The sequence below is a fragment of the Montipora capricornis genome, chromosome 13, assembly GCF_036669925.1.
Source record: "Montipora capricornis isolate CH-2021 chromosome 13, ASM3666992v2, whole genome shotgun sequence".
NCBI lineage: Eukaryota > Metazoa > Cnidaria > Anthozoa > Scleractinia > Acroporidae > Montipora > Montipora capricornis.
This window is the reverse complement of record NC_090895.1, coordinates 37663336-37675835: the sequence shown is the minus strand read 5'-3', so window position 1 is coordinate 37675835 and position 12500 is coordinate 37663336. Positions and strand designations below refer to the sequence as shown.

The window sequence follows — 12500 nt, the reverse complement described above, 5'->3', positions numbered from 1 at the left end:
GACCCCAGGTGACTAAATCCCTTAACGGATTTAGTCCCCCTTCGCGGATTTGGACCCTTCCATATTACACTTGCATGATAACCCCTCGCATTCTTCCGGAGGATTGTGTATCATCCTCGAAGAGTGTTAATTTGAAGGCGGTGTAAATTAGTCCTTCCAAATGCCTGGTTTGGCCGGTCAGTTCTGTCAAATGGAAAGCGACCTAAGTGTAACAGTATCAAATTCGCAAGGTTTGTTGGAGGAATGTATAACTGGCACAAAAAGTGTTAATAAATACTGAATGAATCTGCTCTACTTGCCTAACCTGATGACATCAACAACATGACCTGGCAACAAAGATCAGACCTTATTCAAAATAACCCTGTCATCTGTACTAGGAATTTTGAACACATGGTACAGCTCTTTATAGACCTTTATAGAGGATGTCAGTGTTAAAGAGTAATCTTATGCCTATTGGAGAAATGGTAGACTTATTTTACAGGGTTGAATTCCAGCAAAGGGGATCATGATCACCTCACATTCATGCATTATTTTGGGTATCGAGTTGCATATGAGAGCCCCCCGTGATGTTACACAATTATCCAGCTGTTAAATCTCACGGACTAATGCATAAAGAAAACTTCAGCCTGCGAATTTTAAACAATCGCAGAAACTTCATATCCACGAGAAACGACACTGGCACGTTGATTTTCCAAGTGAACTCTACAGATTCAAGATTCGAATTTAGCAAACTTACTACATTTCTAATTTATTTCGCTTGCCGATTTTCATACATTAGCAATTCTAAATACGCTACGGGACAGTTACATCAAAGCGAAACAAGGACACTTCGATTGGCTGTTAAAGAAGACAGTTTTGATGTTTCGCTTTGTTGACGAAATAACGCCTCTGGGGACAGTGACTATGGCGTTTTCTTTTATGCTCTATTAAATACTCTTTGTCGAAGGTCAATATGCTTCTCTACGCAATTGCTAAAATTGAGTCCACAACTGCGAGGATCATAGCTTTACTTGATTTCATATCCGCAGTTCAAAATATGATTCATTTCATATATCATTTCGTTCATTGATTCATTCCTCACGGAAAAATTAGAACCCACAATTGACCGGCTCCCAACGTCAGTGGCTTCATAGCTCAGTTGGTTATATAGAGCGTCGTCCCGATATCGCGAGCATGCACGGGTTCAAACCCTGTTGAAGTCCTGAAATTTTCAAGGTTCACTACGCAGTTGCTAAAATTGCGTTCATAACTGCGAGGATCATAGCTTTACTTGATTTCATATCCACAGTTTAGTATATGATTCATTTCATATATAATTTGGTTCATTGATTTCCGTTTCGTTGCACACAACGCCTGCCTGCCTATCTGCCTGCCTGCGCCATCTTGTTCTGGCACAAATAACGGCTTGCCCAAGGGAAGTCAAGTCCTGTTGGACGGGGTCACTACCTGAATGGGTGACTGTCCGGCAATACCAAATGTCCCGTCGATGACAAAACCGAAATCGAACGCACCTCACTAATCCTTGATTACAAAACTGCTAGTTATTAATAATACTACTACATAACTGGTTGGTATACTTTTGGATCTGATGAACGTAACGAGTTATGTCTGAAACCAAGCGTAACAGCTTTCTTTTTTCGTGTTGCGGAGGAAATTTCACTTTAGAGAGATCGGGTACCAATGACAAAAAATGTTTCCCATGGTCAAAATGCTTTGTGCAACCGCAGTTCACGTATTTTAATGTTGTTTACCTGTAGTAGGAGCAAGGGTGGCACAGTCGGTTAGTGCGTGGCTTTGGTGCATAAGGTCCTGAGTTTGATCCCCGGATCTCACATCCTTGTTTCGACTTTCAGTGTAGCCTAAGTAGCTTTAAATACCCTTAAAACGGAGCACTGATGGAAAGAGGGGGGTAAAATGAGCGCACCTTCGGCTTACTGGGAGAATACTCTCTAGAGAGTAAAGAAACTTCCGACGTTAAACAACGTGTACCTTTACCCTTTACCTTAGTTTTGACTACCTTCACAAGAAACAGACCGGTGGTGCAGGGGAGTTTGGTCGTGTCATCGGCCGAATAGAGGTGAGTATTTAATGCAGATTTTTCAATCTCTAATTTTTTCCCGAGCCGATTTCAATTTGTGGCCAGTTTTGCATGTTTCAACCTGCGACCATGCTTGTCGTAGATTCTTGCCGAAGTTCTTAGATCTGGTCATAGATTCTGGACGAAGATATTGTCGACTATTATTATACAAATTACTGACAACATCTTAAGAATATGCAATAAGGTTAAAGTTGGCAACCGTCCCGTTATACTGCTATAGGATTGGAATTGTCAAAATGGTGCATTCTCGCTGTTGTCATGGTAATGATGTTTACTTTGATAAATGTCATGACAACGTGTGTTGTTGTTGTTCTTTTTTCATCTCATCATGACGCTATGACGCTATGATTTAACGGGGTAACATTCACCATTGCTTTCATAACACTTTACAACATCGAGAATACACCATGTAGACAATTTCAGACCAGGCAATACAGCTGGATGGGAAGTCATTTGAATCTATATTTTAAAGGGAGGGTTTCATGTCTCTGCGCATGGGCAAACTGTCACGTCAGCCCATTAAATTCCATTGTTATTGAAACAATGGAAAGCATTGATGTAAGAAACAGAAACAATGCCATAAAGGTGGACTTACTTCCTTTTGCAATCATTTCCTTTGTGATACGAACCTACTGCATGTGAATAGATAACTCGTGTGTTGTAACTATGGTTGTGACAACTCGTGCGTAGGATAAAATGTTCCGCCCTTACAATAAATTCGATGGTCAAAACTAAATTCGATATTTTCAGTGTCTTCCACCAAATTTGGGCCTCAGTCAGTTCAGTGGGATTTGCTTTAATACTCTCTGTGATTAATGAACATCATCTGGGTCAGTAAGAAACCGTAAAATTTACTACTGCTTGCGCCACAACTTGCAATGCCGTGAAACTGTAGAATGACCCAGACAGAAAAGACGTCGTCATGCAATCAAAGTTTAAGCTCTTCTTAAAGTGAATGTTCATAATGCGTAGCAAAGTTGGCAATTTAAACAGCTTTGTAGAGGTGAATTGAGAACCAGCGAAAACGAATCCAGCCAATGGTGAACGCGGGATTTAAACCTGTAGCTAGCGCATGCGTACTGAGCGCATTGAACGATGAGGCAAGGTTAATGATTTCAAGTCCACAGAAAGTGCACAACATATTGGCCTCTACTTTTTGCACTTCCTTGGTGGCAGCTGTCGTAGTGGAGTTTTGACTGCTGATTCTTCAACCTCTCTTTTCATTGTCGCGATTTGAGGAGCTCTTTCCCTGAGATTGTAAAAAAAAAAGATTACATAAGGAGAATGTTTTCCAAAATTATGAACCACAAAGACACGTTATATAAGGCTAGATACAATCGGTTACTTGTCACCCCTCTTTTTGCATACAAGTTCTCCAGCGAGTTTCTCAGAACTCTGTCCGATTCATTTGCAGCCGATGCCCGAAGATAAAATCACAGAGATCGACTTTGTGGACGCCACAGTGGGCATGAATATCCCCAAGAACTTCATTCCCTCGATAGAGAAGGTAACGTTTCCCAGTTGTACTGCCGGCATTCTCTATCTTTAGCACTCCTAACAGTGTTATTTCTAAAGTGGTTTTCAATCTATTGTCGCAGAGCAAAGCCGAAGCAATAGGGAGCAATTCGTTTACGGCAAACGGCGAAAGTAAGGCTGGCATTTGCGTTTTCCAAAAAGGCAAGGAAACTTGACTGATTTCCGGTTATTTAGCGCCTGTTAGCGACAGAATTCGAGCCACTTTAAAAAAAGGCGAAAAAAGATAGAATAAAGGTATTGCTTGCCGTTTTCTGTTTCACGTAAACGCAATGTGAAATCTCTCTAATTACTAAGGCCGATTACAACAGAAACAGAGAAAGAACCAATCAAAACTAAAATAGGATATACTTAGCCGGTGTTAAGGGCGGGAAAATCTTATTGCACAGCCGCGTCAAGCGCGGGAAAACGGCAGCTAGCAAATCAAAATTTGTTTTTCTCATGTCTGCTTCTGATTGGTAGAAAATGTGACAAGCACTGCGTGTGGAAATGCAAAAACCAGCTCAATCGAAAATCCCTTGAAATTCTTTCAAACAATAGGTGCCGTTACACAAACCATGGTAAATGCCATTTTCCACGGTAAATTATCCCGCGGTGCTTCATACTTGGCTTTTAGTATACCGTGTTAACCAGCGGTCACACGTTACGAAGATTATAGAGGTAAAAAGAAATGTCACGCATTCCATTGGCGGGAAATTTAATCACAAGTTCATCAGCATCGTGATTGGCTCTTGTACCTCGGGCATCAAAACATCCTTCGAACTTACCACGTTAAATGTCATGGGCGCTTCGTCTGATCTTTTTTGTGTATCCATGCAAATTTACCACAGGAAATTTACCTTGTGAAATTTCAGTCACACGCACTAAATGCAGTTTCCCGTGGTAAAAGGTTCAATTACAGCGGTAAAAGTACCCCGTACAACCGCATCTTATAACTTTGCTGTTGAATTTACAGGGTTTCCAAGAGGTCTGCGAACGCGGTCTTATCACGGGTCACAAGTTGGCAGGAATTCGTTTCATCCTTGAAGACGGTAAGTTTCTCCTTGTTTATTTGCTGCTGAACACCTCCATTTTTGAGACACCATTACCGCGGCAAAACCCATCCATCTTCGAGTCAGAATAGTTCCCTGTGTGACTTGCTTACCTACTCATATTGAATGACCCAAACAGAAAGTCATGTGTTAATGCAAGCGATATTCAAAATAATGGAAATCCAGGTGTCTTGGCAAAGTTTTAACACTTCTTAAAGTGAATGTTTATAATGGATGACAAATTTTCCCGAGAAGTCTTTTATGGTTATTAGAAGTTATTAAGCTGTCTTTACGTACGTCTTCGTCCTTTTTCGACAAAGTAACACGAAGTTTGCCCCATGTTTACAAACTTCAACCATGTGTCGGCCGTCAGGTTTCAAAAGTGCTTGCATTACGTTTGTGTACTCCTTGAGTCGTTTCGCTCCCATCTCGTTGATGACTGGAAGCGAGGACTGGTCCCAGATAGCGTCGAACTGTCCTAGAATATTCACCAATAAATCAAAGATATCACATTGATACAACGTAATATCTTTATCATTTGCGTCGTAGATATTAAACTTCGTCTTCGGCGTGATCTGTTCTGACCGGAGCTTGTATTCTAGCTCAGCATCGCGGAAAAACGCTCTGATATAGCGAGGATTCATCTCAGCACCAGTGATGGTGTGACCTTGTTCAGCTAACCATAAGATATCGTGCGTCTTTCCGCACATCGGCACAAATATGCGAAGATTGCTGCGCCCTGCAGTCAACTCTCGGATGTGTTTCATTAAAATAGGATCAACCGTTTTTATATACTCTGGGTCTTCACGTTTGTTTTCTGTTTTCTTCGTCTGCGGGACGCTATCGTTTCTCTTGTTTGCTTTTGGCGCCATGTTGTTCAATGATTTCGTTCCCAGTTTCCCAGTTGATTTGCGATGGCAAAGGCTGATGGGAATGATTCGCCATAGTAATGAACATAAATATTCTTCTGTGCAAGAGAAGCTTTTGTGAAAATTTCCTTGACAGAGAGTGCTAATTCTTAAAAAAAAGTACCATTTTGTAACGATTCGTTTAGTTTGCATGCTTACGGGAAGTCATGTATTGAGAAAGCTTGAAAAAAGAAATTTATTTTTAATTTGTTGCCGCTTTCATGAATTTCTTCGCTGTTTCACCTTCGGTATCAGCCTGTTCTTTATAAATCTTAAAAAAGATTGGGGAAAAGGCCAAGGAGTGTTATTTGACCTGAAAGCGCCATGTTTGTGTCGAAGGAGGCTTCTTCTTCTTCAGAGGGACAGGTCATTTTCTAAACAAGAAATTTGCTCTGCAAGAATAAACCTTGTATAAGCATTGTATTATTGGGTTATTCAATAAATTTCATAGTACTTTTTAACAACCTGTATAATAACTTCCTCGGCCCAATGACCTATATGCTTTACTTTCTCTAACATCGTCTAAAAGATGCTCTATTCTCTGCAGGAGCTGCCCACGGAGTTGATTCAAGTGAACTTGCCTTCAAGTTAGCTGCCATTGGAGCTACCATGAGAGAAGGTAGGCAGATATTTGTGGGGGAGCGGTAGAGGATAGGGGCGGGGGGGAGGATTTGAGGAGAATACGTCAGAAGAAGTTTGTTCTATGAAGCAAAACGTAATTAGGTTTTTGGAACTTTATTCTGTTACAGCTTTCCCGAAAGCCACCCCTCTTATTTTGGAACCGATCATGTCAGTCGAAGTCAACATTCCTCAAGAGTTTCAGGTAAGATTCTATTCCCGTCCAGTCCAGCCCAGTCCATTCGATTCCGTTCAGTTCCATTCGATTCTACTCTATTCTATTTGTTAATTGGTGTCAGAAGCTCACGCGTCATCGAAGACTAATTTTTTTATTAGGGAGCTTAAGCACGCCCGTTTTTGAGACGCGGACGGCAACCGGAAGAGAACATTTCGCGTGCCAGGACAGTGGTGTTTTTACACTAATAATCTCTAATAGAGAAACGATATTTAGCTGTGTAAATGTGGCTGTGTGAAGACAAGTTAAGGGGGAAAAAGCTCACTTCCGGTTGCCGTCTGCGTCTCAAAAACGCGCCTGCTTAAGCTCCCTAATGGCTAGTATCAGAGCGGGAACCAAATCCTGGACAATTTGTTAATTGAAATAGATGTACATTTGAAGTGAGAGTTTATAGAAAAAAGAGAGAAGTGATTCTCGCACTTCTCTAGATAATTTGAGAAATGATATCTTAAAGACACTGTCCTGCAAAAATTCACTGTGGTGGCTTTAACGAGATACGAACCCATCACCTCTGCCGGTGCAATGCTGTACCAATGCTGTACCAATGCTGTACCAAGACATGAGGTGGTAGAGAGCCAACGAAGCGCACATGACCGAGTTGTCTCTAACTAGTCTCTCGAAAATTTGGTTTTATCAAACGAGTTGATGAAGTTCGAAGCACCACTGTGGAAAGATTAAATGAAGGCGTTTCGACCGTTAGCTCCTCGCCAGAGCGATTAAACAAGTGTTAAACAATGCCTTATGACCAAGCTCATATCAAACAAGCTCGAGAATTGGGATTCTAAATGTTTTCCCGCCACAACTGTTTCAGTTTTTCAGCACTTATAGCGTGATCGTACAATGTACGAGCTGGTAACCGAGATTTAGTGAGCCAATTAGGATGGTATGCTAAAAAAAGCAACCTCTATGATTAATAATGTAGTGCAGGCTAAGACAACGAGCAGTCTTTCTTTCGCTCATTCTGTCAAGTGTGACGTTAAAGAAACATTTGCGCTAGGATAGGCGCCCGAACTTCGCGTGGTCAAGAGAGTCTTGTCTCCCTTGCCGTGTCACGCCAGACGGTTTGACCGAAGTTGAAGGGGAGGGGCTTGTCACTAAAGCACTACAATCTTGAACAAAACTCTATAAAATGCTAATTCCCTACTTTCCCCTCCCCTTAATCCAATGGCTTGTACGGTATTTTGCACCACATTATCAACATTGGTATGGAGTAGAGGGTAGAGGGGGTGGGGGGAGGGGGGCTAATAGAGTTTTGTGAGTGCATGTGAAATGATGTTCAAGCCGGAGTTTATCCCAAGAGTTTTGTCGATGATTGAAGCTTTATTTGCCTTGAACTCCTTGTTTAGGGTGCTGTCATAGGTGGACTAAACCGCAGGCACGGTATGATCACCGGCACAGACGCTGCGGAAGGATACGTCACAATCTACGCTGATGTGAGGCTAAGTTTGAAATTGAGATTCGCCATTGTGATTTGCGTGTTTTCTGGTCGTTATTGATATTTAATTGCTTCGGTTTGTGCTTAGTCACAAGCTATGGGTGTTGGGGAAACGAACTCGCCATGAAGCCTATTAGGTTATCTAAATTGCTCCTCGCAAGTAAGCTACTTGCATCTTTATGCTGGCTAAATGTTTGCCAGAATTCAGCAATATATGATTCGTATTCCATCTACTTTTATTTTGTTGATTGTTCTTCCGGCGCTTTGTCTTGTTTGGTTGAGCAACCCTAATTTTAAAGGTCACGTTCTTATAAACTTAGTATAAACTAGTATTTAACTGACTTTGAACTTTTATCGTTGATCATTAAATAATCAAGCTTACGGCACCCACCCTGAGGGAAACTAAATTGAAATTTAATAAAAAGAGAAAGTTCGTAACCTACACATTCCCTTTTCATCTCTTCTTAAAACGTGAGGTTATTGTTTTCGTTGGGTTTTCAAATTAGATTTTTGCAATCTAGTTGACAATCTTAAAATCCTCCAAAGATTTTTTGGATCTTCAATCAAATTCTCTTCTTTTTCCATCAGGTTCCTCTTAATGACATGTTCGGATATTCGACAGAGTTACGATCTCAGACACAGGTAAACGTGTTGTCCATTTCGACAACTACTACAAAGGCCCAACAATACCAACTTCGTTCCCAGGGTTTTTCTTCGCCGAAAGCCCTGGGGACGAGGTTGCAACAACTCCCCTTCCCCCGCCCCAACCCCAACCCAAAACAATGTTGTTTACAAAGGAATGACCGAGATATTCGTCGAAATTGTTTGGTGGGAGAGGGGGGTCCGCAACAAGAGAATTTACTTTATGGATATAATTTGTTTAGATGTGGAGAAGGAAGTGGATAGTGTCTCGACCAAAAATTGATAGCTCAGCCTTCATTCTCCTTGGTTTTTTCTCTGAACAATAATCACGTTTCTTGTACCTGTCCAGGGCAAAGGAGAATTTGCAATGGAGTACAGCAGATACATGGCCGCATCGCAGCAAGTGCAAGCGGAACTCATGGAGAAATTCGATCTATCAAGACTCAAAAAGGCCAAATCAAGATAACGAAAGATCTCTGTCTCTCTTCATAGAAGCATTCGTCACGAAATCCTGGTAACGCTTTCTGCTTTTGTTGGTGAGCTTTGAATGTCGCTCAACGCCTTGTCACACAAAAGGTAGTACCACTTGTCTCGAGGATGTGGATGTCCATGTTTTGGTGGTTTTTCGTGGAATGGACTACCATGCATCTTTCAACAATTCCAAGGGCATGTCCTATTCGAAGGATTGACTCTAGAATACTGTTTCACGTGTTGGTAATGTTTTGGTAACAAACGAAACAAAAATAATTGCTTAACAAATTGCACTCCGTAATGTGACTTTAAAGGTTACCATAGCAACAATAGAATAATCTTAAAACACTTTGTATTTTGTCTTTGAACGATTATATCTCAAAAACGAAAGCAGTGCCCCCATTTGTTGTTACCGAAAGTGAGTAGCAAGCTAAGATTAAACTCTCTGCGAATTAACAACAAAAATCTGGATCGGTTTAGAGCCACCTTAACATTTTCCAATTGTTACCTGAAACAGTTGTGTTGCCTGCATAGCTGGCGGTTTTGTTGGTGCGAGAGGCAAAGTAACGATCGGCGAAGCCGCGCGGAGAATGGGGAGGGTGCTTCTCCCCATTCTCCGCGCAAACACTACCACCAGTACCGTGGATACCAGAGGTTTTTTCCTCGCGCGCGGCACACGGAAATTCGGCAGATTAGTCTGGGTTCCTGAAAATGTTAAAACTGGCTTAAGCATCTTACGAGCAATCACAGTTTTATGACTCAATTTTTGGAGAACTTAGTTTTTTTTTTAATTGTTCGTTGCTCTGACAACTGATGGGTTTTCTCATTGTGCGTTTACTGTTTCTATTTCATCGTAAGAGCAAGAACAGTGAGGAGAATAAGAGAGATGAAATATATGCAAACCTGACAATATTTGTTTGCGCATTGCTTGTCTTAGGGCCAGCTAACTATTATTTCGGAACCTCGATGGAACTCCACTTGCCATTTGCGGGTCGCTTACTGTAGGGTCCAGAGGTTAACTGATAAACAGACAACTAAATGACAAAGCAATTTAGTAATTTCTGCGGTGATACAAAATGCGCAACTTTCCTGCATCTACTCTTAATAAACTTGATAATCCTATTTGTTACCCTTATCTGCTCAAATAGTTTTCTTCCATTAATGGTAAATTATTAGTCGCCAAATATAATTTTCGTTTCGTCTTTGAATGAGGAACTCATCACTATTTTTTTTACAATAACACAGAAAACATTCTCGGAACGAGGAACAAGGGGTTTAAGAAAACAGAGTTAACCGCTACATCTTAGGGAAATTCGGAACATTCCTTGATCGGCAAATAGCGATGTTTCTCATTTGTCCATCATTTTTAATCCGTAGCAAGGTAGTAATTTTGATTTGGTTTGTCCGACCGCAAACTATCCGGCAAACAGCTGCTGATAACCGAAGTGGTCACGGAGCTTGGGTCCGAGGTCAAATTAACTCCACCCGATGAGGTACAGTTACTTCATGTGCAACACTTACCCCATCCCCACTCGGACAGCGGCTTCTCGAACAGCTCCATGGTTACGAGTGCCGCTGTGGGGATGGGGTAAGATTTTTACATGAAATGACTGTACCTCATCGGGTGGAGTTAATTTGACCTCGGACACAAGTTCCGTGTCCACTTCGGTTATCAGCAGCTGTTAAATTCATCGGCTATCGTGGAATCGGAAGCAGAAAATCCTCATTTCCAGCCAAGTGCGTGGGGATTTTTGACGACGAAACATTCACCGAGGTTCGAAAATGATGGGGCTTTAGCTTTGCGTGAAAAAATCGCGGCTTGGATGGATCTTCGAGGCGCAAACCGCCTCTGAGCTGACTACCGTCGAAATCTTTGTGTGCAGCCTTGACTTCGTCTTAAAACAGTGAAAACAAGGAATTCCCGAAACGATAAAATAAGCCCCAAAAGGCACAAGAATACACCAGAGGTGAGTCCTTTTTATTCATTTTATTGAATGAACGTTAAATTGAGCGTTTTTTAGGCTTTGTTATTGACGGTATTTTATTTTCCATACAAAGTCTTATAACGCGTTTAAATTCTCAACGGCTGCCTGTAACGCAACACCGCTTGCACTCAAAGGTCATCTTCCCACTAGTAATTAATCATTACACTCTCTCTAGTGACGCGAACTTGGGCTGCCTATGGGACTAATAACCACAGCACTTCACGCTTCAAGTTGCAGTGAACTTGGAAATGATCAAAGTGCTCGATGCCAATGTTAATCTATTCCCTTATATTTCCTTCAATCTTTCTGGGTTTAACCACATCTCAGGGACTATTTTATGTTGTATCGTTTCCTCAGAAATTGCATGATGCCTAGTTATTTTTATCGCAACTTACCTTTTTAAGCCAGACACGGATCCCACTTACGATTGGAAGTCTACTCAAGGGCAAAGTGTATAGTTTCAACCAGTCACATGAATCATGGTGCACGGCACTTATTAAAACCTTCTCAAGAAGTATATGCTCGTATCCTCAAACATGCAAAGCATTGTTTTCTTTGTTTTCTCGAATGGGGCCCAGAACGGGGTCTAAGTTTTGTGAGACCTGTTAAAATCGCCTTCAATTCCATACACGAACCGTCGTTAAATTACCCCAAGCATAATTGAACATCTCCCTACCCCTCAGCAGCATTCCTACCATTTAGGTAAACTAGTTGGAACATATTATGTTTGGGTGCAGTAAGCTTGCTCAGAATAATAATAATAATAATAATAATAATAGTTTAATACTTGTGGTGCGCAAATTCCATATACATATGATCAAATGCGCATAACAATTATAAAATATAAAAATTACATCAGCTAATAAATTACAGTAGAACCCTTATTTAAATATACAAAAAATCATAAAACCTTATCTAAGTTGTAAAAAAACTATTCAAACCCTGCACAATTAAATCCTAATTAAAAGCACTGAGGATTATAAGAAGAGACACGATACCTTAGAGTTGTTCATTGGGAGCTGTGCAAGACATACAGCTTTTTACTTAGCGACAAGTGGTACAAACACAGCCCTGATGGGGTCACAGAGAATGACGCGGTAAAACTATTGTGGGATTCCACCAATTGCCAAGTTAATCTGTATCTACATGTTCTGTTATGTTATATACAAAGTCGTACTAACTTTGAGTCTGGGGATGAAACCCTGAGATTTGATCAGTTTAATGAAAGCCACTTAGGGAAAAGGGGACTTTAGCGAATGAAATCCTAAACTTTGAACATTGAAATAAACAGGAACCTGTAACAACCTGTAGTCGATGAAGGGTCGGACGCTCAGTCTAGTACTTGATATAAGTTGCTTGATTCTTTGTATCAGGTTCAGAGATCATTTACAATAAGTACGAGAACTTCGTTGAAGCTCGGGCCAATTTAAACAGAATCGCTAGCAAATGTTTTGTTCGCCCCACTGATCAACCGCAAATGTTCTTCATTGCCTTCCGTATTAGGTCCGAGGGAATCCCCTTGGGGATCGTTGTCGTCCTATTCA

At 41.1% G+C, this 12500-nt stretch overlaps 3 protein-coding genes across 4 annotated transcripts in view; 1 reads left to right on the top strand and 2 right to left on the bottom strand.

The window, feature by feature from the left end:
• The window catches only part of LOC138028712 (elongation factor G, mitochondrial-like), a 15181-nt gene extending 5021 nt beyond the window's left edge, over positions 1-10160 (top strand). For both annotated transcript variants that reach the window (XM_068876313.1, XM_068876315.1), the window contains 8 exons: positions 2008-2077; positions 3513-3605; positions 4587-4662; positions 6118-6189; positions 6320-6393; positions 7770-7856; positions 8447-8500; positions 8850-10160. In XM_068876313.1, coding sequence (XP_068732414.1) covers positions 2008-2077; positions 3513-3605; positions 4587-4662; positions 6118-6189; positions 6320-6393; positions 7770-7856; positions 8447-8500; positions 8850-8966 — 643 coding nt within the window. In that variant the 3' untranslated portion in view covers positions 8967-10160. The remainder of the gene's footprint in view (positions 1-2007; positions 2078-3512; positions 3606-4586; positions 4663-6117; positions 6190-6319; positions 6394-7769; positions 7857-8446; positions 8501-8849) is intronic.
• Positions 4941-5534, bottom strand: LOC138029531 (thiopurine S-methyltransferase-like). The gene has a single exon (XM_068877240.1). The coding sequence runs from the start codon at positions 5532-5534 to the stop codon at positions 4941-4943; it is 594 nt and encodes a 197-aa protein (XP_068733341.1).
• A 1597-nt stretch (positions 10161-11757) lies between the features above and the next one.
• LOC138030809 (uncharacterized) overlaps positions 11758-12500 on the bottom strand; it is a 2109-nt gene continuing 1366 nt past the window's right edge. Inside the window, exon 1 of the mRNA XM_068878682.1 lies at positions 11758-12500. This exon is cut by the window's right edge and continues 1366 nt beyond it. Coding sequence (XP_068734783.1) covers positions 12424-12500 — 77 coding nt within the window. The 3' untranslated portion in view covers positions 11758-12423.

Coding starts and splice junctions, on each gene's coding strand:
- LOC138029531 (XM_068877240.1), bottom strand. CDS start 5,534: ATGGCGCCAAAAGCAAACAAGAGAAACGATAGCGTCCCGCAGACGAAG.